The following is a 24,476-nucleotide window of genomic DNA, read 5'->3' as shown; positions in this document are numbered from 1 at the left end:
CAATTAAAGCATTAGCTAATTGGTCTATAACGATCAATAATATAATACCTAAATGCATGTGTTCTACATATCTCAAAAAAAAATGGAGCTAGCGCCTCCTAAAACATGAACGAATGTCATATCGTAGTGTAGCTCAGCATGTGAAAGTGTGTTCCTGACATTCGCTTGTAAATGCAATATCGTAGTGTAGCATAGCATTTGAAAGTGTGTTCCTAACATTCGCTTGTAAATGCCATATTGTAGTGTAGCTCATCATGTTAAAGTGTGTTCCTGACAATCGCTTGTAAATGTCATATCGTAGTGTAGCTCAGCATGTGAATTTGTGTTCCTGACTTTTGCTTGTAAATGCCATATCGTAGTGTAGCACAGCATGTGAAAGTATGTTCCTGACATTCGCTTGTAAATGCCATATCGTAGTGTAGCTCAGCATGTGAAAGTATGTTCCTGAAATTCGCTTGTAAATGCCATATCCTAGTGTAGATCAGCATGTGAAAGTTAGTTTCTGACCTTTGCTTGTAAATGCCATATCGTAGTGTAGCACAGCATGTGAAAGTGTGTTCCAGACATTCGCTTGTAAATGCCATATCGTAGTTAAGCTCAGCATGTGAAAGTATGTTCCTGATATTCGCTTGCAAATGTCATATCGCAGTTTAGCTCAGCATGTGAAATTATGTTCTTGACAATCGCTTGTAAATGTCATATCTTAGTGTAGATCAGCATGTGAAAGTTAGTTCCTGACCTTTGCTTGTAAATGCAATATCGTAGTGTAACACATCATGTGAAAGTGTGTTCCTGACATTCGCTTGTAAATGACATATCGTAGTGCAGCACAGCACGTGAAAGTATGTTCCTGACATTCGCTTGCAAATGACATATCGCAGTGTAGCTCAGCATGTGAAAGTATGTTACTGACAATCGCTTGTAAATGCCATAATTATCGTAGTGTAGCTCAGCATGTGAAAGGATGTTCCAGATTAGCTTGTAAATGTGATATCGTAGTGCAGCTCAGCAGCTCAGCATGTGAATTTGTGTTCCTGACTTTTGCTTGTAAATGCCATATCGTAGTGTAGCACAGCATGTGAAAGTATGTTCCTGACATTCGCTTGTAAATGCCATATCGTAGTGTAGCTCAGCATGTGAAAGTATGTTCCTGAAATTCGCTTGTAAATGCCATATCCTAGTGTAGATCAGCATGTGAAAGTTAGTTCCTGACCTTTGCTTGTAAATGCCATATCGTAGTGTAGCACAGCATGTGAAAGTGTGTTCCAGACATTCGCTTGTAAATGCCATATCGTAGTTTAGCTCAGCATGTGAAAGTATGTTCCTGATATTCGCTTGCAAATGTCATATCGCAGTTTAGCTCAGCATGTGAAATTATGTTCCTGACAATCGCTTGTAAATGTCATATCTTAGTGTAGCTCAGCATGTGAAAGTGTGTTCCTGACATTCGCTTGTAAATGCCATATCGTAGTGTAGCACATCATGTGAAAGTGTGTTCCTGACATTCGCTTGTAAATGACATATCGTAGTGCAGCACAGCACGTGAAAGTATGTTCCTGACATTCGCTTGCAAATGTCATATCGCAGTGTAGCTCAGCATGTGAAAGTATGTTACTGACAATCGCTTGTAAATGCCATAATTATCGTAGTGCAGCTCAGCATGTGAAAGTATGCTTCTGACATTGGCTTGTTAATGCCATATCGTAGTGTAGCTCAGCATGTAAAAGTGTGTTCCTGACATTCGCTTGTAAACGTCATATCGTAGTGTAGCACAGCATGTGAAAGTGTGTTCCTGACATTCGCTTGTAAATGCCATATCGTAGTGTAGCACAGCATGTGAAAGTGTGTTCCTGACATTCGCTTGTAAATGCCATATTGTAGTTTAGCACAGCATGTGAAAGTATGTTCCTGACATTCGCTTGTAAATGCCATATCGTAGTGTAGCTCAGCATGTAAAAGTGTGTTCCTGACATTCGCTTGTAAACGTCATATCGTAGTGTAGCACAGCATGTGAAAGTGTGTTCCTGAGATTCGCTTGTAAATGCCATGTCGTTGTATATCACAACATGTGAAAGTGTGTTCCTGACAATCGCTTGTAATGTCACATCATAGTGTAGCTCAGCATGTGAAAGCGTGTTCCTGACATTCGCTTGTAAATGCCATATCTTAGTGTAGCACAGCATTTGAAAGTGTGTTCCTGACATTCGCTTGTAAATGCCATATCTTAGTGTAGCACAGCATTTGAAAGTGTGTTCCTGACATTCGCTTGTAAATGCCAAATCGTAGTGTAGCACAGCATGTGAAAGTGTGTTCCTGACATTTGCTTGTAAACGTCATATCTAAGTGTAGCACAGCATGTGAAAGTGTGTTCCTGACATTCGCTTGTAAATGCCATGTCGTAGTATATCACAACATGTGAACGTGTGTTCCTGAAAATCGCTTGTAATGTTATATCGTAGTGTAGCTCAGCATGTGAAAGTGTGTTTCTGATATTCGCTTGTAAATGCCATATCTTAGTGTAGCACAGCATTTGAAAGTGTGTTCCTGACATTGGCTTGTAAATGCCATATCGTAGTGTAGCACAGCATGTTAAAGTGTGTTCCTGACATTCGATTGTAAATGTCATATCGTAGTGTAACTCAGCATGTGAAAGTATGTTCCTGACATTCGCTTGCAAATGTCATATCGCAGTGTAGCTCAGCATGTGAAAGTGTGTTCCTGACATTCGCTTGTAAATGCCATATCGTAGTGTAGCTTAGCATGTGAAAGTGTGTTCATGACAATCGCTTGTAAATGTCATATTGTAGTGTAGCTCAACATGTAAAAGTGTGTCCCTGACATTCGCTTGCAAATGCTTTATCGAAGTGTAGCTCAGCATGTGAAAGTATGTTCCTGATAATCGCTTGTAAATGTGATATCGTAGTGTAGCTCAGCATGTGAAAGTATGTTTTTGACATTCGCTTTTAAATGTCATATTGTAGTGTAGCACAGCATGTGTAAGTGTGTTTCTGACATTTGCTTGTAAATGTCATATCGTAGTGTAACTCAGCATCTGAAAGTGTGTACCTGACATTCGCTTGTAAATGCCATATCCCAGTGTAGCTCAGCATGTGAAAGTGTGTTCCTGACATTCGCTTGTAAATGTCATATCGTAGTGTAGCACAGCATGTGAAAGTGTCTTCCTGACATTCGCTTGTAAATGGCATATCGTAGTGTAGCACAGCATTTGAAAGTGTGTTCCTGACATTCGCTTGTAAATGCCATATCCTAGTGTAGCTCAGCATGTAAAAGTGTGTACCTGACATTCGCTTGTAAATGCCATATCCTAGTGTAGCTCAGCATGTGAAAGTGTGTACCTGACATTCGCTTGTAAATGTATTCAGTAAGACCAGAGTTAATCAGACAATTCGTGCAATTAATTTATCGTGCGTATCTCAAAATAGAATTTCGCCTGGGGTCATTTCAACTCTATAAGGTATATTGATGAGGATAAGAGATATGCTTGGTGGGCAATCTAAATCTAAGCTTATTGAATGTCATTTGCGAGAATAAGGCAGTCTAAACTCCTTTCTTTACTTTTTATATTGAGTTAAAGCTGTATTGCGTTGAGAAATCGAAATACATACTTTATTCACTCCAAAACATCTTTGAAATGAAACACACGTCGATCCCTATCAGATATCACTAAATGATAAACTTTGAAGGAGCCTAACTTCTTTAAATACGTCTTTACGGGGAAAATCGTTTTATTTAATGCATTTAAATTTGAATATAATCTGACTAGGAGATAGTCCAACCTCAGATTTTTTCCTAATTGGTCAGATCATTCTCAAAAAATATAAGTCTGGAAAAGATATTGTTTATTGGAAGCAACGTTTTAGAAAAAAAACGTGTTATAAACATAACATATATATGACTTTGATGTACTCCGATACATACGCACACATACGGGTGACATAAGTAACCACAGTTACATAATTTGTGATTGTTTTTCATTATAATATCCGTTTAAGCAATGCATAACACTAAGAAGGAAACGTGCGCCCGTTGAATCGAAACAAAGAAAATAGGTGGCCTTAGCGATTGAGCTTACCAGTCGGTTGACTGTAGGAATCACGCAAACACGGTATGATTATCACACTCTTCCACATTCTGTTACAAAAAAAAAATTGTCGCTTTTTGTCGTTATAATGAGCAAAACGAGGATGTGATATATCAGATGGCTTTGTTACTGAATCAAAACCATATATCTATAAGGGACTGTGTGTTTCAATCAGTTGTTTTTTAATTATCGTTTACTATGTATGGTGATCTTGTTTCAGTAAAAAAAAATTTTTTTCTCTTTGATAGTATAAGAAGGTTTTCGTCAAAATTTGCTTTAGTGCTGCAAATCAGATCACATTACACGAATATTTAGAGGAGTAACTGGTCTATATCTGCCAACAAGGAGTTTCATATACCAAAATGTTCGCAATGATATGTAGTTTTTGGAAAAGTTAATCGTTTGGGTCAAGACCGATGCAGAGCTGAGAAATCCAAGATGGCGTCCAAGATGGCCGCCACATCAAAAACATTTAGTAAGTATTCGTATTTGCCTATTTCCATTACTACATTTGAGTTTTCACTGACATATATCTTCTGATATGTTAGTAGGTATATAACCAATGCAAGATAAGTGTATTTTATTACTATTTTTGGCGTTTTTGTTTATTTTTTAAGCTAAAATATGCTTAATTATGCGCAAAATAGGGGTTTGAGTTAGCAGTTTTATATGTAGACTGAAAAAAACATTTTATTTTTTTTTCTGTTTAAATGACAATACAGAATATGGGTATGCATGTATAATGTTTTCCTGAACAAATGTTGAATAAATGTGTATGAAATGACAGCAAAAGTCAGATTTAATTGATCACATGGCAATATATAAGTAAAATTCACGTTTTAAATTAATTTAGTACTAACTGCAGTACAATGTGTTATAAATAACGTCTGTTATTTATGAAATGCGTTATAGTTATATTAAACTGGGAACAAGTGATGGCATTCTTTTTGTTCATCGTCGGAGCTTTCGCCGTCCTCGACAAAGACGGATTCAAGTGTGTAAACGTTCGTGCACATCATTTCGTCTGTGTTAGTGTTTCTGACTTCTTTGTTTTGATCATATTTCCTCCATCACTGAACATACTCAATGTTACTGTGGTATTTTTAAAGGAAAATACACGTTCAGACGGCACCTTCTTGAATGCATTTATTGCCAATAATCGTTGAAACATTGCTGCCCCATTAATGATTATTGCCTTTTGTTTCTTTGTTTTTTTCTGCTTCATGTCTGACATGGTTTTTACATTACTTCTTTGCATTGGAGCAAACACGTTTTTCTCAGGTGGATCTGAGCCGTCACTTTTTGCAATTAACCTTTCAGACACAAATGTTTCGAACATCTGATGTCCTCTATCTAAACATGTTGTCATCGATTGCTGAACTTCCTCTGTAGCATGAACACCTGTCGCAAAATTAACAAGCTTTTCAGGCTCGTCGGTTAGATCGAAAGGGTCGATGAAATTGTTGTCAAGAAGGTTAGCCATTTTTGTTACAGTTTTGTCATAGTTGTCTCGTTTTGCTTTTGTATCACTATGGTGTTTGTTGTTGTCCTCGACGTTTCGGCTGTCTATACTTTCATGAAATACCGTGGAATATCGGGATGCTAGAGGTCGTGCCAGAAACCAACGTGCAAGGGCATTTTCTCTTAGTGTCAGTCCGATGATTCCACCGGACCCCTTAAGGGCTTTATTTTGAGTTACCTCGAGCGTGTAGTCTAACCATACATTGTTAAACTTCCCGGGTGCCAGTTTGGTCGTGAAAAGACCTGCAAGAAATCCCTCTTCGACTTCCGTCGGTAGCCTGTTCATAGTCAGAATTTGAATTGACATAAACTTAGCATAAATTGTACGATTGGAGGCAAACAGTAGAGGCATAAGCTGTAATTTTGCATGTTGATGTACTGTCCAACTTGGAGACCTTGTAGAAGCCAGGAGAAGTTTAAGGGGTGTTGATACTCTTAATAAATAATTGTCCCATACCTGGAACGTTGGGGACACTTTCCGAGCCTCCTCTCGGAATTCGTCGAGCAGAGGCACCACATGAGTTGCAATAGCTTGGCAGAAACTTTCTATTTCAGGCTCTGAGTAAGAATCATCATTCATACATCTGAGAGTTGATAAGACCGATGTAACGTCATGATGTAGATGTTTGTTGTTGTTTATACACCAGCTTTCAAAGTTAATGAGCAGACGGCTGTATAACACTTCGTCAATCAACTTGAAGGCTGTCAATGCCCGGTCGAAATCTTTCCCAGTCATGATGTTGGCTGCTGTAGCTTGGGCATATGTTCCAGCATCGGTTAAAAGATGCTTCAGGCCTGCTTCTCCGTACAAGTAGCCGATTCCAGCAAAGATAGACATGAGAAGGTGCATCACACCTTCGACAGGAATAACGCCTTTCAGAGAAATGTCTTGACTCCATACAATTTCACAAGCTTTTGACAGCAGTCCCATGTCAAAAATTACAGGGATATGACTCTGTCCTAACTCATGCATAACCTCTTTGGCCCGAAGAAGTGTTGTGTACACAGTGCTGTAATCTGTTGGTTTGGCCATGATGAAAATGCTCCAGTTTGGAACTTTTCTATCTTCAGCTAAGTCATCACAAAAGACAGAGCTCCGTCCCAATCAGTATAGCAACTCCTTCAGTCTCGCACATTTTACAGCATTGGGATCTACTTGATTTATTTCGTCTAGTGTGACAGAGCTTTCGAAAACGGGAGTTGGTCTTTGACTCGGTTTCTTGTAAGCAGTGAGGCAGCATAAACCACCACCTGGTAGGCACTTTTTGTCAAATGTCCTTCTGGATGATTTTCCTATTCGTTGACTGATTCTGTTTTCAACACTTGTACTGGACACTAGAATACTGGTCATTGCATGATTAGTCCTTTTCCCATCAACCGTCCTCTCATTATGGTCCCAATTATCTGCCACGGCGAGCCCAAGATGCTTCGGTGATGGGGTTGACGTAACTAGAGTAGTAAAGTCGCAAGCGAGTGTTATACATTTTCTGTTTGTGGTTTCCGATGCGGCATTGAAGCATTTCCTGTCTGATAGCCAACATACAACTGTCTCTTAAAGATATTGAATGTGAAGCAAAACATAAAGAAACATACTTTATCAATTCTATGAAATGATATATACCATAAAAATTACTTGTCTCCAATAATATCAATAGCATCAAATGTGAACACTATTGACTTACAAACTTACAGTAGATTTTTATATGGCTTAACTATATCAAGGGGGAGTAACTGCTCAGATATATTGTAATCACCAGCAAGCAGGTTTACTGATAATTTCGCAGTTAAAGGCAAATGTAGCATGCGCCTTCTGTAAAAAGAAATAAATTAAAGAAGCAACACAGATTTATGATTATATTCATTTTTTTAAATGTACTATATTATGATGGGTCTGACCTTTCATGAAATTATGAAAACTTACCCCCCCCCCCACCAAGTATTCTTTAAAATGTAGTTGCCACCTTGGCCAACAAATTATGAATCATTAAAGAGTGTATTTAACTGTTTTAATATGTGTCTAGTTTAACTACGAAGTGTTAGAATACTTAAATCTAGATAAAAAATAGTAGATCTGTAGTAGAAAAAGCGCAGTATGAGGTACCGCTGCAACTCGTTTTAATTACCCCACCCACATCATATACCTTACTGCAAGAGGACATCTCACTAATTTTAATTAAAATGCCACATACATGAATGTCCATACTCTGTACATCCATTTAAACTGAAAAATATATTATGTCTGTTTATCCTCTTTCAGTATGCACATAAAAATGCTAACCCCAACCCCTATTTTGCGCATAACTTAGCATATTTTAGCTAAATAAATAAACAAAAATGACAACGACAGTAATAAAATACACGTATATCGCATTCGTTATAAACCTACTAACATATCAGGTGGAAATTGTCATTGAAAACTCAAATGTAGTAAAGGAAATAGGAAAATATGAATACTCACTAAATGTTTGTGTTTTGGCGGCCATCTTGGACGCCATCTTGGATTTCTCAGCTTCGCATCGGCATTGAACAAAATGATTATCCATTCCAGAAACTACAGACCTTTGCGAACATTTTGGTATATGAAACTTGCTGTTGGCAGACATAGACCAGTTAGGTGCTCTATACCTCTCAAAATTTGCAGCACTATTATAATGTTCTATAATTTTATATTTATTTCACGTACAACAATTTTAGAATAACACAAATGTTATATAATAAATATTTTTGAGAAAAGTACCCGTAGATTTTATAGAGTGTACTGGAAAAATGTCATTTTGTATGTAAGGGCAAACTTCTCAAATTCGAGGTTTAATATCAAATTAATGTTTCTTTAGAACATTTCGAATATTTGGACTTATTTATATTATACAGCAAGAATAACATTTGAACGTTTTATGGGGGAAATTTTGAGTTTCTTATAGTGTGTTTAATTTAATAAATAGGGCTTACATTGTGTATTCAATTTTTCATGTTTAGTTCATTCTGTGTACATATGAAACTAACACGATTAGTAGAATATTATTTTCTGAACTTTTGGAAAATATTATTGTTTTTTCTATTTTTTTTTTTACATTATTACTTACTTGAAAATACTTTTATAAAATATTTTATTTAATACATGCCACTTCTGTATAAAGTTTGCTGATTGTTTCTCTTTCTCTTTTGCGTTTGATGGTCGTCACAGCATTATAGAGGTATAATATATACAAGGTCTAGGCGAATTATGGTGATTCCGTCTAAACCACTTAATGGTATGCTGCGGGGACCGTTTCCAAATGTAATTAAATGATTGCTCTGAAAAACTCTATTGTGCCGATGCAGACGCCTAACTAATGTCGTGCTCCATTCCAACAGTAGAAACGCTTCAACCCTTTTAACATCAAGTCTTCTCCTAGCTGCTAAATTTGGACATTAATTTTGAAATATATTATTTGAAGCAGATGTTGAAATGTTAAAGAAAAACAGCATTTGCATGTTAACATTTCAGTAACAAGGGCATGTCCCAAATCGGTTCCCAATTGGGCGAAATATCCAAAACTGTAGTTGATGATTTCGTGCGAGACAATATTTATGTTTCGCAAAGGAATACATTCTTATTTCGACCTGTAAACGTTGAACAATTGGGTGGTAGCTTATTATACTGTTCATTTGCATAAAGTTTACATGTTTACATTTTTAAATTATTACTCATGTTTTCCGTGAAAAATACATTTTTATTCTCCGGCGAAGACATACGATTGTCAACAAACTAATTACACCTTTCCTATACAATCACCACAAGACTGTCCTATTACTCAAAAGGCTATGACATGATTAGAACAGTGTCACACTTAACGTTTGAAATTCCACAAGAAACAACTCTTAAACAGTATGCATACCCTTGTTTCAATCAGAAAATACAGATATATGATGTGTCAATAGTTAAAAAGAAGATTTGAAAAGAAGGATGGTTCTTTTTATAAAGCTTTATGACATATGTTTATGGAATAAGTTTTTACAAAGGGATTACTTTCTCTTCAGCTTATAATTAAAAAACAATAATGTCAATGCATATTAATATTTTTCTTTTAAATAATTTCTGAACTATTTTTTTAGGTCACAAGCATAAAAGTAAGCAAACTCCACAGAGCGGTTATTTTTTATATGCCGTACAGTAATCACTGGCTCCATGCATATCAGGTGGTAATGTTCAAAATCAGGTGACGTTATTTACAAAGTTAAAATTGTATTTAACTTTTTTTTTACTTTGAAAACAATGATATTTTATGCACATTTAAAAACATATCGCATTAACACGTATTTTTTACAATAAAAACTGAAACTGAAATCGATATTTTTTCCATCGTTGTGGCTGGTATTGTATATGCTCGTCAAGAGAGATCATTGCGTATGTGATTGTAATTAAAGAAAGTCGTATTTTTAATAGAGGATTAATATATTTCTAAACATTGTTCGATCTGCTTTTTATATGTATGCCTTTAGTATTCTTTAGCAATGGAAAATTCAAAAGAAACACAAACCGCGAATTTGTAAAAGAAAAAAACAACAACGTTGGTTGTCGTTTTCTGCATGACAACCCATACAGGTTCGATACTTGATAAGGGCCAAGGGTTTTTAGAGCAAGTGTTGAGTGTTTTTCAAAAGCGGTGATGCATATGTGGACAGAAGTGGTATTCAATCGATTTCTTTATATCAAATATCTGTATCAGGCGTAAACAATTTTTGACATGCTTTCATATATTTTTAATCTTACTCGAAGTTGACCCTATACTTCCAAATTCCAATTGTTAATCCAGCCATCATATTGATGAATACTATTTTACAAAATAAAACCAAACGTATTGAAACATTCAATAATATATAAAACAGAAAAAAAAGTTAAACACTGAAGTATATATTTCGGAAGATGGTGACATCTGGTGAAGTCGGTTGTCATTATACGGGCGTGTGTCTTTTTTTTTTTTCAAAACATGGACATATGTGACACTTTCAGGAAATCGTAGAACACATCAAATAAAACAGCTTGTCGCTTTTAATCTAAAAAGTTTTAATTGTCATTTATTTCACTTCGAATTGACAAGTATTTTCCTTTGCTATTCACATTTCACAATTGAACAAATGGTATCAACTACGAGATCAAATGATACTAAATTCCTCACCATTGTATTCAACACTATTAAACAGCAAAATAAAGCGGACATTTTGAAAAATAAAGTTGTTTCTTAGGTGGTATGATATTTTAAACACGAATATTTATGCTAAATACACCTTATATTTATACTTTAAATGTATGCCTAACAAACAATAATTCGTTTGCTATTCAATAATAACGTTTTGCATTTATTTTTAGTCACTTTTACCATACATATATTTCATACACACATAAGAGTCATATATATAAACCTTTACAAAACCTTAATCTTGCTCTCTGAAAAAAATGAGATATTTAGACGCAAAACCGTATATATGTTCTTAGTAACGCAATGTTGCAGTTCTAGTCCTATTGCTAGAAACGTCGAGCAAAACAGTAGTGTCACTGCCCGCAAAAGGTATCGTTTAAATACCTTTGAGTATACGACATAATTGTCTTACACTCACGAAGCCTGTTGTTTTGGTAAATGTAAAGCAAGTATTTTGTATCGAACATTGTTGATATTCTTGGTCCAAAGACTTTGACTCAGACTTAAAAAATAACTTTAATAATCTTTGTTCCATTCTTTTTACAAAAACGAATGCATATCGGTGTCGAATAGCAATAAATTCAACTAACGTTATCATACAAATGTAACTAGAATGTAATGAATAATATCGGTTTTGCGACTTGAGTCTGAACTCCGACTTGAGATTGCCAAACATCAAGTCATCTGATGCACAGCATCTAATAAAGAACAATATTCCACACAGTTTCAAAGATTTAAGTCCAATACTTTAAAAGTTAAAACGCATAACAGGATCTATTAGAGCCGGAATGACATGGCCAGATTAAAAAGTAGTACGATGCCATCACAAAAAGGCGAAAAGATGTATGTTCTAATGTTATTGCCTCAATGTGAAATCATCAAAACAAAAATGAAAAGTTTACACAATAAAATGTTAACCATTAAATATAATGATTTCTCTAGATATTTGGTTAAATACTGTGTTAAAAAGGGTTTAAGGGCAATGCATTTGTAATAATAGACGTACTTTTGAACACTAACCACGTTCAATGGCACAGGATAAACGCCAATTAAAGAGAACATAAAAAACACACACAAACATGCATATGCAAACCAGAAACACAAACATCCACAAGCAACACATATCATATAATATATTTATATATACAAAAACAGGTTGTTATGGAGGATTGTTAGGTACCGCCTTGTAACTGTCCATAAAATGTTAATTTACCGTGAGTGTAAACTAGTTTGTGTGCACAACCTGAAACATATCCAAATAATCCAGAATTAAGTAAAACGCCAATAGTAAATCTACTTCATCAATTAATGGATTAATTTGAGAAAACTTAAGAAAGTCAAATAATTATAAAAAAAAACATTAGGTTAACCTCAAGTACATCAATGAAAAGAAATCCCAATTTAAATAAAAATAAAATCAAGACATATCGTTAAGACATAATTGATTAACCAGAGTACAACTTTATTAAAGATTATTTAAAAAAAATAGTGTAATGAGTATCTGCTTATTATGCACGAAACCGAAAAAACAAAACTAGACTTTGTCCTCAACATTACTCATTTTCACTGACGCAGTCGCCTTCATATATTGACGATATAATTTGTTCTGAAAACCGATAGCATACATGAAATCTTAGCCATAGAGCAATATATAGATGTTCCTCACTGCCTTCATTTAAATCGACATTCGAAACAAAAGTAGAAGGAAGATCACTGTAACCCTGATCCTTCTACGTGAAACAGTTGCTGAGGATGTAGCAGGTTTAGTGGTAGTTGGAGATCTTGAAGTTGTAGTCTTAGTTTGTGAAGTTGTAGTCGTAGTTGGTGTAGTCGTAGTTGGTGTAGTTATAGTTGGTGTAGTTGTAGTTGGTATAGTCGTAGTTGGTGTAGTTGTAGTTGGTGTCGTCGTAGTTGGAGTAGTTGTAGTTGGTGTAGTTGTAGTTGGTGTAGTTGTAGTTGGTGTAGTCGTAGTTGGTGTAGTTGTAGTTGGTGTCGTCGTAGTTGGTGTAGTTGTAGTTGGTGTAGTTGTAGTTGGTGTAGTCGTAGTTGATGTAATTGTAGTTGGTGTAGTTGTAGTGGGTATTGAAGTTGTTGTTTCTGTATTTGCACATGTTTTACAACATATTCTAGTTCTAGAGTCTTCAGTATAAGTTGAACATTTGTCAACATTACATGACGTCGATCGATCTCCATATGTGCAATCTGTAATTTACAAATCGCATCAAACAGTCGCAGTAACATGAAGTTGATCAAATATATTTATTTTCTTTAGAATAGGTTAAATTGTTATGAACTCTAACAAAAGTATTTAATTGTGCCTTAAATTTAAATCCTAATATTTTCTTTTTAATATTGTTACATTCCTGAAGTAATGGAAATAGGTTGGGAGAAAAATAAACTACTAACGGCGGTAGTGGAGGATAAATTTATTCCAACTTGCGGTTTCGGATATGTTACCTAACTTCGGTAAACCTCGTTTCCGTAACGACAAGATGGACATATGGAACATACATCGTCAATTAATGGCCGAATATCAAGGTCTTGGTTGAGAGAAAAGAAAATTCTAGTCGCATAGGCAAAATGACGACCTTGACTTACCGATAGGTTAGAATTAGAAATACACGAACGTTTGCTCAAGTAGAAACGCATGATATAAAGAAAATAATAATACTTTGAATTCCGAGAGCTCTCCGCGGACAAGACTGACAGCAAACGTCATCATTGTTATAGCAGCCACTCAGAGACATCGTTTCACACCAGCTAGCCTTATCGCCGTAATCGCAATCTGAATGAAGAAAAACCTATTTAATAACTGTATAAATTCTCAGAACTATATAAATATATATATATGTTATATCAAAATATATAATAACATATATACGATTTGTAGAGTTGATGTTTATGATGTTTTATATTTTCAACATAAAAAAACACTCGCGCAAAACCATGCACTCAAAAGTGACTTTGCTGGTACTGGTGCTTTCGTCACACTGGTAGTAAAATAAATTAAGCATTTACTAACTCTTACCGGTGGTGTTAACGTTTTTTAGTCTGATTTGCTCGCATGTTTCGCAGCAATCGTTTAGACAGTAACTTTGGTAGCATTTGTATGAGGTGTTTGGAAAAGCCAGTAGTTCATTGCACGTTACCGTCTCATACGTCACGATGCTTGGGTTGTTTCCGAACATACATTCCTCTAAAACAACAGACGTATTGTTGTAACAATCAAATAAATACTTGTTATATGCTGAATTAAAGTATCTCCGGAACCCTAAAGTTCGAAGCTTGGACTTGAATTGACAGATAAACTGCATGCTTTATCACTTTTGTTACCAATAATGTGTTTTGCCGCGATTGACATCACTTAAATTAAACAAAAAGTAATAATCGCAATTTTAAGCACGAAAACGTAACATATGCCCCCTCACTACCCTTTTGAACAGATAACCATCATATTTTGGGCGTCGTTTGACTAACAGTTTTTAGGTTTAAAATAAAGAGCAAAATTGTAATCGCTTATAGTTCTAAAGAGCATTATATGAAGACGAAGATGAACTGCAAGACGTAGAGGATCTCATCTCATGTTTGTCGTGCTTTAAAATGAATTTCGTTTGGTATTATTTAACGTGTCAACATTAAAACACTTAACATTATATATTTTCCAACGATTCAAGATTTCAATAAAAAATAGAGAAGGCATAACGGACTTTGATAAGCCTATTTATTAGCCCATATTGATAAACTGAGAGTGTAGCCATTTAACGTGGGGTACAAATAGTAATAGGGGCATCTTAAATAAGCATGGATCAAACATTTGCTTTCCCGACCTTAGCTTTCTGGGAATTATACATTAAATCCGTAATATCATATAAACTAAACCACTCACCAGCCGCTACAGCCGGGGCTCTGGACGACGTAACGCATGATCCACCACTACACATCTGAGAGGGACCGAAAATATAACAATGGGTATTTGCTAATGTTTAAATTCGAATAATTTATTCAAAGTGATATTTGTGTATGAGTTATGTGTATGCACTTTCGCCATTTTCCACAGTATTTTCAGCCGTTTATTATTGTCCATGTTATACTAAATAAAACAAGAATTACTTTAAACAGAAATGTTGGTATTTTATGACTATACTTTGTTCAAAGTTGTTTTCCTACATTAGAAAACACTTTATTCAAAAATATATTCACACTTTGTGAACACATTGTTCCTAATATGTTTTTGCTACATAAGGAATAAATTTGTTTTAAAAATGAATCTACTTCGAAAAAACACCTTTGGTACAACGCCAAGCCTACATTCAAAACAATTCCGTTTAAATTCCTGTTCTTAAATGAAAACATATTTTCTAAAATGTTGGCTCTTCGATCCAAGACAACATTTAAGTGTATTTGGAACGCTTTGTTCTAAAATGGTCTTACAGGTGACCGTTTTCGTTTTAAAAATTGGCCCTAGACAACAATAGCAATTATTTTATTCTAAATTGTTGTTCCACCTTGAAACAACATTTTGTTCCGAATGTTGGTACCAGAGTGGAAAACTCTTTATTTCAGAATTCTGGTACTAGATTAGGTAACCTTCTGTTTCAAAATGATGACCTTGCAGTCAAGAACACTAAGTACAATGATTAGATAACAAAGAACAATGTTGTTTAAACTCATGGTACCACATGGAACAAGTTGTCCCCGTTATTAATATCCAACATTTATATGTTGTTGTTTTTTTGTAAATGATCTTTTGGATTGCGCTTGAAAGGATAAACAAGATAGTTCTAAAACGTAGAAGTTTTACGACGAGCTGTTATTATATTGTATTATATCTGCATTTCGGTAGATAAAATGCATCAGTTCTTAGTTATTGATTCAATGATGAGAAAATTTTATTATTAAAATGATGGCTATATTATCAAGAGAACTTTGTTTTAAAATGTTGGTTATATGATCAAAACCAGTTTGTTTTAAATTGATTGTCCTACAGTGGAGATAAATATTGTTTTAAATAATAAACCACCTCGGCCACATACCTTTCCATCCCCACAAGTTGTACCCTCCCAGGCGAGTTTATAGTAATAAGTACCATTAGTGCCAGGAATGACACAGTTCATTCTGGAACAAATCCCGCTGTAATTCGATTGATAGGTGATCTGCAACATACACATTACATACAATCACGGAAAGAAACTTTTTCTCGAAATGGGTCGACGCAAGTTAAACGACAAAACAAATCAGAAACATATGTACAGAAATATCGTTTGAAGCGTTAGCAGTAAAACATTTAAATGTATGTACCCTGGAGAGGTAGGAACCGGCTCCAAGTATATATTCACACTGCTGATCTGGAGTGTACACCTGACCCGCAAGGTCACCCAAATAAGGATTAAGGTCAGATGTGTTATAGTTTGCGCTGCGTGTTGCCAGACAGTTTTCGCCACTGAAGAGTACATAGAATATTCTGCAGTAACACCTTATACTGTATTATGTCATTTTGTCGAAAGGTATTATAAAAACCTAAATATTCGTAATGTCAGCGCACATAAGTTGTACCTTACACATTTAACATTAAAATCCTTACATCGGTTACTTCCCTTTGCCGTACAGTTTTCACTGCCATCATGAATTTCATGTTAAAATAAATAATAAAAGTGAAGACATTCATAAAGTTAAAAATAATTCATCAATTGAAAGCCAGGTTGTGTAATCATTATTTACATACATCTTGTATAAATCTATGTTGTACGTAGTGGCAGATATATATCCCCTGCTTGTCAAGGGCGATCACTTCGTTTTAGATGATCATTTCAATTAAAACGAATGACTAATAATGCAATGTATACTAGGAAAAAGTCTAGAAGCCTAGAGTATTATCCATATTATGTTTAAATATGTAATACTCAAAGCCACACGAACGTCAAAACAGAGACATTTTACTACAAGATAATAAGCATGATACACATTGAAATAGTATTGTTTAATATCGTTGTAGGAACGAACATTTAACAATTCCTTGACCATTATTATCAATAGGACAAAACTGTCTTGAAGTTAACAGCATCCTTGTTAACTTTTAGAATTGAAATACTGTGTGATTATATATTTACATAAATCAAGCCCAGTTGAAAAAGCTGTCTCAGATCTTGTAAGAAACATTGCATTTTTCAGTTATAAGTACTAATAATTAGCCTCGTTCGCTAGGCCCTTCTTATTCATTAACTTAATAGTGCACCTAATATATTTCAATTAGAACTTAATACTACCTACGTGTTTAATGTCTTTATGTACGCAGTAAAGTAATCCATTGAGCATGAAGAAAATGAGAACTGGCGGATGTTTCTGACATCGTCAGATGACATGCTTCTAGGTACACCCATCACATACATATCGGCACTGGAACAGTTCTCACCAGTACCGTCGACTGTACCATCATGCTGGGCAAACAAACTGAATTACATGTGATTAAGAAATATTGTTAGAACTGCAATAGCTACTAATATGAGCGTTACCAATAAAGAAAAATATAAAGTTATTTGATTTGTTATTTATCTACATCTTACCAAACCAAAGTATCAAATTTGTAAAGAAAATTCACAACTTGTTAACGACAAAAGTAAGTAGAACCTGACTGAATATAACACTATGCCCATTTTATTCGCCATGATATTGCGAAGCAGTTAAAAAAGCGTGGAAAAGTAGAAACAAATAGATCAAATAGATCAAATATCTTCAGTGAATTGTTTTAAGTTCTAAGACCTTTGAAGATGTAAGTAAACCATGGTATTTTATTGTACAACCGAGATTTGATTCTGTGTCATGAGTTTTTTAGAAAATGGAAATAAGATCCTGTAACACTAAGTGGCTACTTCTTGAATTGGGTCGACTGCCCAATAAAACTCGCTAATTCAAACTTTCTGTATGCATGTTTTAAGAAATAGAATAGCATACGTCAGGATTTCTTGCACTTACTTATGCCCAAGCTCGTGCGATGCAGTCGAAACCAGACGCGCCCCGAAATAGTACTCGGTGATGCTGTATTTCCAGTCAGTACAAGCTCCGGGACGATAGGCGATACCTGCAGTAGAAAACGGTATTAAATGGCCAAGTGAACGACAGATGGACAAGTTATAATCAGAATAATATAGAACGAGCCGTAACATTCACGAATATAATGGAGCAGGTGAGTACAATTTGAAAAAAGTGTATTTTTAAAAGATAAAGGTTAATTATTTGGACAACGATAATGTCAATGCGATGCACATTTTGATAACACTCGGCATTTGTTTTTAATGTGAAAATTGTCATTAGTCCCTTGAGGAAGAAAACGTTTATGGACTGTCTGTTCGTGAATTAAAATCCTTCGAATTGTAATATCAAGGTAATTTTTGTGACATTCAGGACTTTACGAAACGATTCTAAGCAAAAAAAACACATACTGATTGTAATATTCAATTAACTCTCTTTGTTTTTGTTATTTCATGTTTTCTCGTTCTCTTTTTCCATGACTTGTACAAAGATGGAACAGGTGACATTTTTGCTTTACGTTACAAAGGAGTTAACTTCTAACAACAATATATCATAATATACAGCCCTCTAAAAGCCTATCATAACTGTTAACTAATTCCTAATACGTATTTACTTCTTTGCCATTTTGTAATACTCTAAAAACGTATTGGTACCTCTAAGCGATTCAAACGTGTTGTTGAAAAACCTTTGCATTTGATAACTGAAATTTAAAACAAAACAAGTGTTGTTCAGATATGTACAAAGTTATCAATTTAAACAAGTGTTTGTTCTATGTTTTGCTATCATAAAGATATAGATAGTTTATAGATAGTGACACTCTTGTACTTTTGATTATGTTGTTTCAGTAGTTGCAAACACCAACACTATAAAAAATGCCAATGCCAAATGTATGTTATAGTTAGAGTCTTGGTACACATACAGAGCTTCGTGGTAACACGAAAGTTGTTTGTAAGTATCTTGAACAATAACGAGTTCATTTCCAAATTATTTTACATGACTGCGACGACAATGGCGCATCAACAATAAGCTCACATTATTACAGAACCTGTGAACCGAGACCATGTTTTAACCGACATTACTTTGTAAACATCATTGCTACGTCGAAGTTGTAAATCGGTTTTAGGTTTTTGTTTCCCCAGTCCTTGAAGGCAGGCAATACAGAGTTCGTTAAGAACACTCGGCGACCATCGACATAGTTTTCTTCTAGATTGTCCTCGATGTACGGAGCGTCCGTAGATCTCTAAAGTTTATAAATGAGTCGTTTCGGAAATTTGTTTAAGTTAATACCATATATGCACGACAAAAGCTCTCCAATTCTTGGGACAGATATTTTCCTATCATAAGAAGATCTGCGATATATATCCTACCTCATTTTGTTAAAACATATATTAATGTCTGTACTGCAAAATAACCCAAATAATTTACCAACGATACATAAGTGTGTGCTACTTACTGTGGCGATAGATATGCCCGCGTAAATAAGGGTAATGCTATACCCTGAACCCGTCACAGAGTTGTAGCGAATGCTCATCTGAAATAGGCAAGTTCAACTTTAAAATACATTCGTCATATCTTTGTAATAATAAGCAAAGCATGACGGACACATGCGTGATCAGATGAGTTCAACATAATCTTCATTTGCAGGAAAGATACATTCTAGTTCTTACATCCACGTTAAATAAACATACATATTAAGTGTTTTGCCTCAGTGAGAATCATATTTTATACTAAGTTGTATTGTTCGTCTTGTACGATTGGTAGAGTACTACTGTTAAAGATGACCAAAGGAAAATACTAACTTGCTTTTCAGAGCGCAATATCATCCTCCTCTCCAAATGTCTTTATATTTACTAGTGCACATCTGTGAGCTGCGCAATGACATACTCATTAAAACCAGATATAAATAAAGTGGACAACTTTTTTTTCTAAACGGTATGGCGGTTTTGATATCTGGATGCGCTCTGGATTATATGAAGGCATTTAATAGGCATTTCACATTGAACACTAGCATTAAATAACCCTAAATTTTGGTATTTGGATGCGCCAAGCCTGCCGACTTCGTTGATTAGAACCCCCCCCCCCCCCCCCAAAAAAAAAATGATATTGTTTGCTGAGTATTTCTTTAAAATTGTTTGTAAAGATATTAGCATGTATTGAAATATTGAACCGGAAGTCCCATGTTGTCGTAATAATGTGAATTTGTGCCATATATATACATTTTATGGTGTTATTTTGCATACATCAGTTCAGTATTTCAAAACACCATTTTGAGACATAAGTATTATTCAAGCCATTTGAAATATTTAAAAAAAAATCTGTAATAATCATGTCAATGACGTTTTAAACATTGGTGAAGTAGACTTTCTTCACGTCATTTGAAATGTTATGAAAATGGTATTGTAATTGTAATAATCATTTGTTAGCTACTTTTAAGTCTTTGGATGCGTTAAATGCACGTACATGATGTTTTTTTTTTGGTTCACACTATTCAATTGTTGTACTTGCTTTTGCATACATACAATACTATAAAATTCTCTCTTACACTCTTGTCAAAGAGAAACAATAACATGAGGACAAGTTAGATTGGACAACAATGTCAATACGTGCTTTATACTAAGAATACTTCGTCTTTTACCATGGACAATGGAGATTTAAATATATTTACGGAAAATATAGCGGATTGCCTTATTACCAACACTGTGTCTGGTACTAACATAACGTTTAAATAAGTAACAAACGGTATATATACTTGCTTAAATTAAACAAAATAAGAGAAATGTACACTTGTTGGCTAACGTTACGTATACAATGTTCACAAATAAAGCTACTTTTGTCATTTAAATAATCTAAACTACAAAAACATGAATGAGCAAATCCCTTAAAAATGACATTATCGACAGATAACAAACTTGTAATACTCTGAATTCGTTATAATTATGTATTTTAAGTTAACCCTTCGCTTAACCCTTAAGCACACAAGGTAACTGAATATGTGGTATTAAATCAACATTACATTAAATTGTGTGCTACTTATAATAAAACACTATGTATTTGCTGCACTGCTCTGAATCGTCTTTTGTGGTTGATTTTTGTTTTCAAAAAAAACGATGAAATAATGGTATTTTCAAAGCTTTAGTCTTATCTTGCAAAACATAAGTATTGGCTCCAGCTCGAAATTAGTTATAACATTTCATATATACTCAGGTTACCGATGGCAGTTATTCAGGTGTGTAGTGAGGATCATACATTTTATTTAATTGTTGTTAGGTTATGGTTATTTTCCCATATCTTACAAGAAGTACACTTACTTTCTGAGTATTGACTTGAATCTTGTAATTATGTTACCAGTGATGGTCATGCGAGTACGAATTTTAACCAGTATAAATAAAATAACTAGTAAATATGTATACATCCGGAAGCCTTACTGCGAGAGTCCGTCGAAGACAGTGGCTTGTTCATATTATGACCCTTTATGATTGTTAAATATAATTTTATGTAACAACCACAAAAAACAAAAACTATTTATCCACTTCTTATCGTAACTGAAGCAGTCATTGACGTAATAAAGCTTCAACACATCCACACGAGTACTCGAGTGAGGTTAATAAAGAAGTTAAAGTACACAAGGTTTATCGAACTGCAAGTACTGTTTGCAGGTTTGTTACATGGTTAAACAATTGTTTAAAATGATATTTACCGCATTTAAAACAAAAGCGTAGAATTGTTTTATTGTAGAAATCGCCGATGATTGCTTTTCTATATCGGTGCCCGTCATTTGCATATACCAGCTACAAGAAAAAAAACATGGCATTGTAAAAGAAGCATAATATATGATATATTACTGATATAATTTGTTGTGGAATTCAAGGCTGCACAATTGTTTTGCGTTCAATCTCGTGACTCTGAGAGACTCTGACAGGAGCACATTAAGTCATCACTACCAAAAATCTAGTTTATAAGAATCGCCAAATACCCATTCAGTAACATAAGTAACTACATAGCATGAAAACTTGATTACTTAAAAGTTCAGAAACAAACAATGTAATAACAAAATAGTGTCCCTATTATGTTTTGCTGTTTTTATTTAAAAAAGCTAATCAAAATATCAAACAGTTCTTATACACGCAGATTTCTGCGAATTCGTACAATGAATAAAGACTGTAGTCGATAACGAAGAAGATTTCAACTTCATAATCAGTTGTCTGCCTCTTTGTTCGGTTGGAATCCTTGGCATTTGATGATTCCAACTGTTCGACTCTGCTTGCATCTAATTTGAGAAAAAGCTAGCAATTAATGAAATGATTCTAATCGAAAGTTAACCTTATAGTTCCTAACAATCAAACATGATTCGTTTATTATATGATCAAATTGGTTATATAAATACCACGAATGGGTTTTGATGTTCAGTATACTGCAAACCAATAAATCATACATCATGTACTTAGGTGATCAACCTGTCAAAATTGCTCTGAAAACATTCACCATGTAATCAGTTTCTTTATTATTTTCTTGAAATGAAGCAATACGGATATATGAACCAATACAAGTAAATCAATACCGATACGCATGCTGATTTTAATTGATGAATATAAAGAACTGTAACTATCCAACTGTAACTTGCTCTGTTACCATACTATATTTCCGTAAGGTGATCGAATTAATTAATTATATATGCACTTACCGAATTCAGGGTTTATCAGGAAGTCTGTTCCAGTCGGACTGGTTTCTTCAATTTCCGTAACGGTATGGCCGGTGCCGGAAGATGCAGGTGGCTGCACGAGTAACTCTTGATTTCCATGCTGGTAGGTTCCGAACTTGGGGGAGAGGAGAGACAAACATAAATAAGTAATCGATGGTAACTGAATGCATGATTTCTAGTTTATTTACATTTCAAACGTAATATAGCAAACTCACGATAAACCAGACATCAACGAAATTTGGATGAAGTTCAGCGGATAATGCGATCTGATAAAGTTTGTAATGTGTTTTGCGTTGTTTTTCCAAATATTTTCATTTTATACACAACATAAATTAATCGAAGCGTTAGTCTGAAACGATAATTGTTTCTCTGGTTAGGAAGGAGTGCCATCCCAAAGGTCGTTTCAGCGCCCCGGCACTTGGGCGCTTAACATCAAGCTCCATCCTAAAGTACTTAAAGTGCTTTGATCTATATTTGTTCAGTCTCTGGATAATTTTGCATAACTAGGCAGATGCCTGTTTAATAAGAATCAGATGAAAAGTTTATTGATAGAATAATCACTATTATTTGAATCGGGAAATACACGCATGAAGAAAATTAGAATTGTCAAACATGAGGGTACTAAACAGAAAGTGATGTGTCGGTCAAAAGGCAAAACACCTAAGCTGATTACGAATCAGTCACAATTAAAACATTTAACAGTACGATGATTATTATAATACTTATGATGATAATGAAGATGATGATGATGATGATGATGATGATGATGATGATGATGATGATGATGATGATGATGATGATGATGATGATGATGATGATGATGATGATGATGATGATGATGATGATGATGATGATGATGATGATGATGATGATGATAATGACATGAACAAATGAAAAGTAACACTGAAACCCTCTTACAAACAGAAACGTGTCCGAGTCAGTATCGCCGGCCCGCCAGACGATGAATGCTGCTTTGTTTGAAACGTCCATATAGAATGCGGCGGCCTTCAACAATACATACAAATTAATCAGAAATAAAGGTCACACAATTATTTACAATTGTTCGTAACGGTGCATTGTCACGATGCAATCAAACCCACATACAATAACACAATGACATCATGCAAAGATATAAACGCCCGTGTGTAACGCCATTACGATGGCCTCTCCGGACTATTTTGTTAACATAATTAATCTGCTACTTAACCTACTCAGGTGTTGTTATATATTACAGAAGTTATGTTAACTTATGAACTTATGACATTTTTATAAAACTGAAAATTTTCTTTATGTACAGTAGTTTGGCTTATTTTGATTATTGACATGGTACGTGACAAACCTTACCGGGCAAACATGCCCTATTTCACTTTTTTTATATATATATTTTAGACGAGATTTACTTCACAATTAGTGTTCTTGCTTGTGGAACAACCTGATACCCAAGTTGATCTCGAGGCCGTGTATGTCTTTATTACGATACTTATGACATGTCTTGAATAAAATGGAGATAGTTATTTGCATCACATTATTTATCAGAAAATATTATCTTATTATTTTATTTTTTATTATTAGCTCTCTTTCATGACCTGACTTCCAGACACCAAAAGATGATTTCGGATACAAACTTGCACGGGAACGTAAAGTAATTGTTTAAATATCCACCAACTCACCTCCGAGGAGACCCGGTAAGGCACCATTTTCCCGCCTCTCTGTAAAACCACTGGTACATCATCGCTGATGTCATTTATACTCAGTTTTAAATCTGAATATATGTCATTTGAGGTAAATCTGACGTCAAATATTGCGGAAAACTCTGTTTAGAACCTTTTCTTAGCACTGTAGCTGTTGATACGTTAACGGTTACGTCCCCTTTTAGAAAATAATAAATACACATGTATATGAACTAATTTATGCAAATTATTCAGTATACTTAATTATGTTCCTGGTC

At 34.7% G+C, this 24,476-nt stretch overlaps 1 protein-coding gene across 6 annotated transcripts in view; it reads right to left on the bottom strand.

Annotated features, from left to right (window-relative positions):
- Positions 1 to 10,659: 10,659 nt before the first annotated feature.
- LOC128221214 (uncharacterized) overlaps positions 10,660 to 24,476 on the bottom strand; it is a 41,320-nt gene continuing 27,503 nt past the window's right edge. For 3 of the 6 annotated variants that reach the window (XM_052929714.1, XM_052929712.1, XM_052929713.1), the window contains exons 3-18: positions 24,199 to 24,237; positions 23,447 to 23,533; positions 22,511 to 22,643; positions 21,976 to 22,096; positions 21,527 to 21,617; positions 19,283 to 19,360; positions 18,909 to 19,069; positions 18,483 to 18,529; positions 17,773 to 17,878; positions 17,071 to 17,250; positions 16,102 to 16,243; positions 15,837 to 15,956; positions 14,690 to 14,744; positions 13,832 to 13,999; positions 13,475 to 13,588; positions 10,660 to 13,005 (exon numbers count right to left, since the gene is read on the bottom strand). In XM_052929714.1, the coding sequence (XP_052785674.1) occupies positions 12,479 to 13,005; positions 13,475 to 13,588; positions 13,832 to 13,999; positions 14,690 to 14,744; positions 15,837 to 15,956; positions 16,102 to 16,243; positions 17,071 to 17,250; positions 17,773 to 17,878; positions 18,483 to 18,529; positions 18,909 to 19,069; positions 19,283 to 19,360; positions 21,527 to 21,617; positions 21,976 to 22,096; positions 22,511 to 22,643; positions 23,447 to 23,533; positions 24,199 to 24,237 (2,169 nt within the window). In that variant the 3' untranslated portion in view covers positions 10,660 to 12,478. Of the gene's footprint in view, positions 13,006 to 13,474; positions 13,589 to 13,831; positions 14,000 to 14,689; positions 14,745 to 15,836; positions 15,957 to 16,101; positions 16,244 to 17,070; positions 17,251 to 17,772; positions 17,879 to 18,482; positions 18,530 to 18,908; positions 19,070 to 19,282; positions 19,361 to 21,526; positions 21,618 to 21,975; positions 22,097 to 22,510; positions 22,644 to 23,446; positions 23,534 to 24,198; positions 24,398 to 24,476 lie in introns of those variants that run through there. The other 3 variants (XM_052929716.1, XM_052929717.1, XM_052929718.1) reach the window with 3 other exon arrangements.

The sequence above is a fragment of the Mya arenaria genome, chromosome 16 (assembly GCF_026914265.1).
Source record: "Mya arenaria isolate MELC-2E11 chromosome 16, ASM2691426v1".
NCBI lineage: Eukaryota > Metazoa > Mollusca > Bivalvia > Myida > Myidae > Mya > Mya arenaria.
The sequence above is the reverse complement of the archived record's forward strand: the minus strand, read 5'-3'. Positions and strand labels throughout refer to the sequence as shown.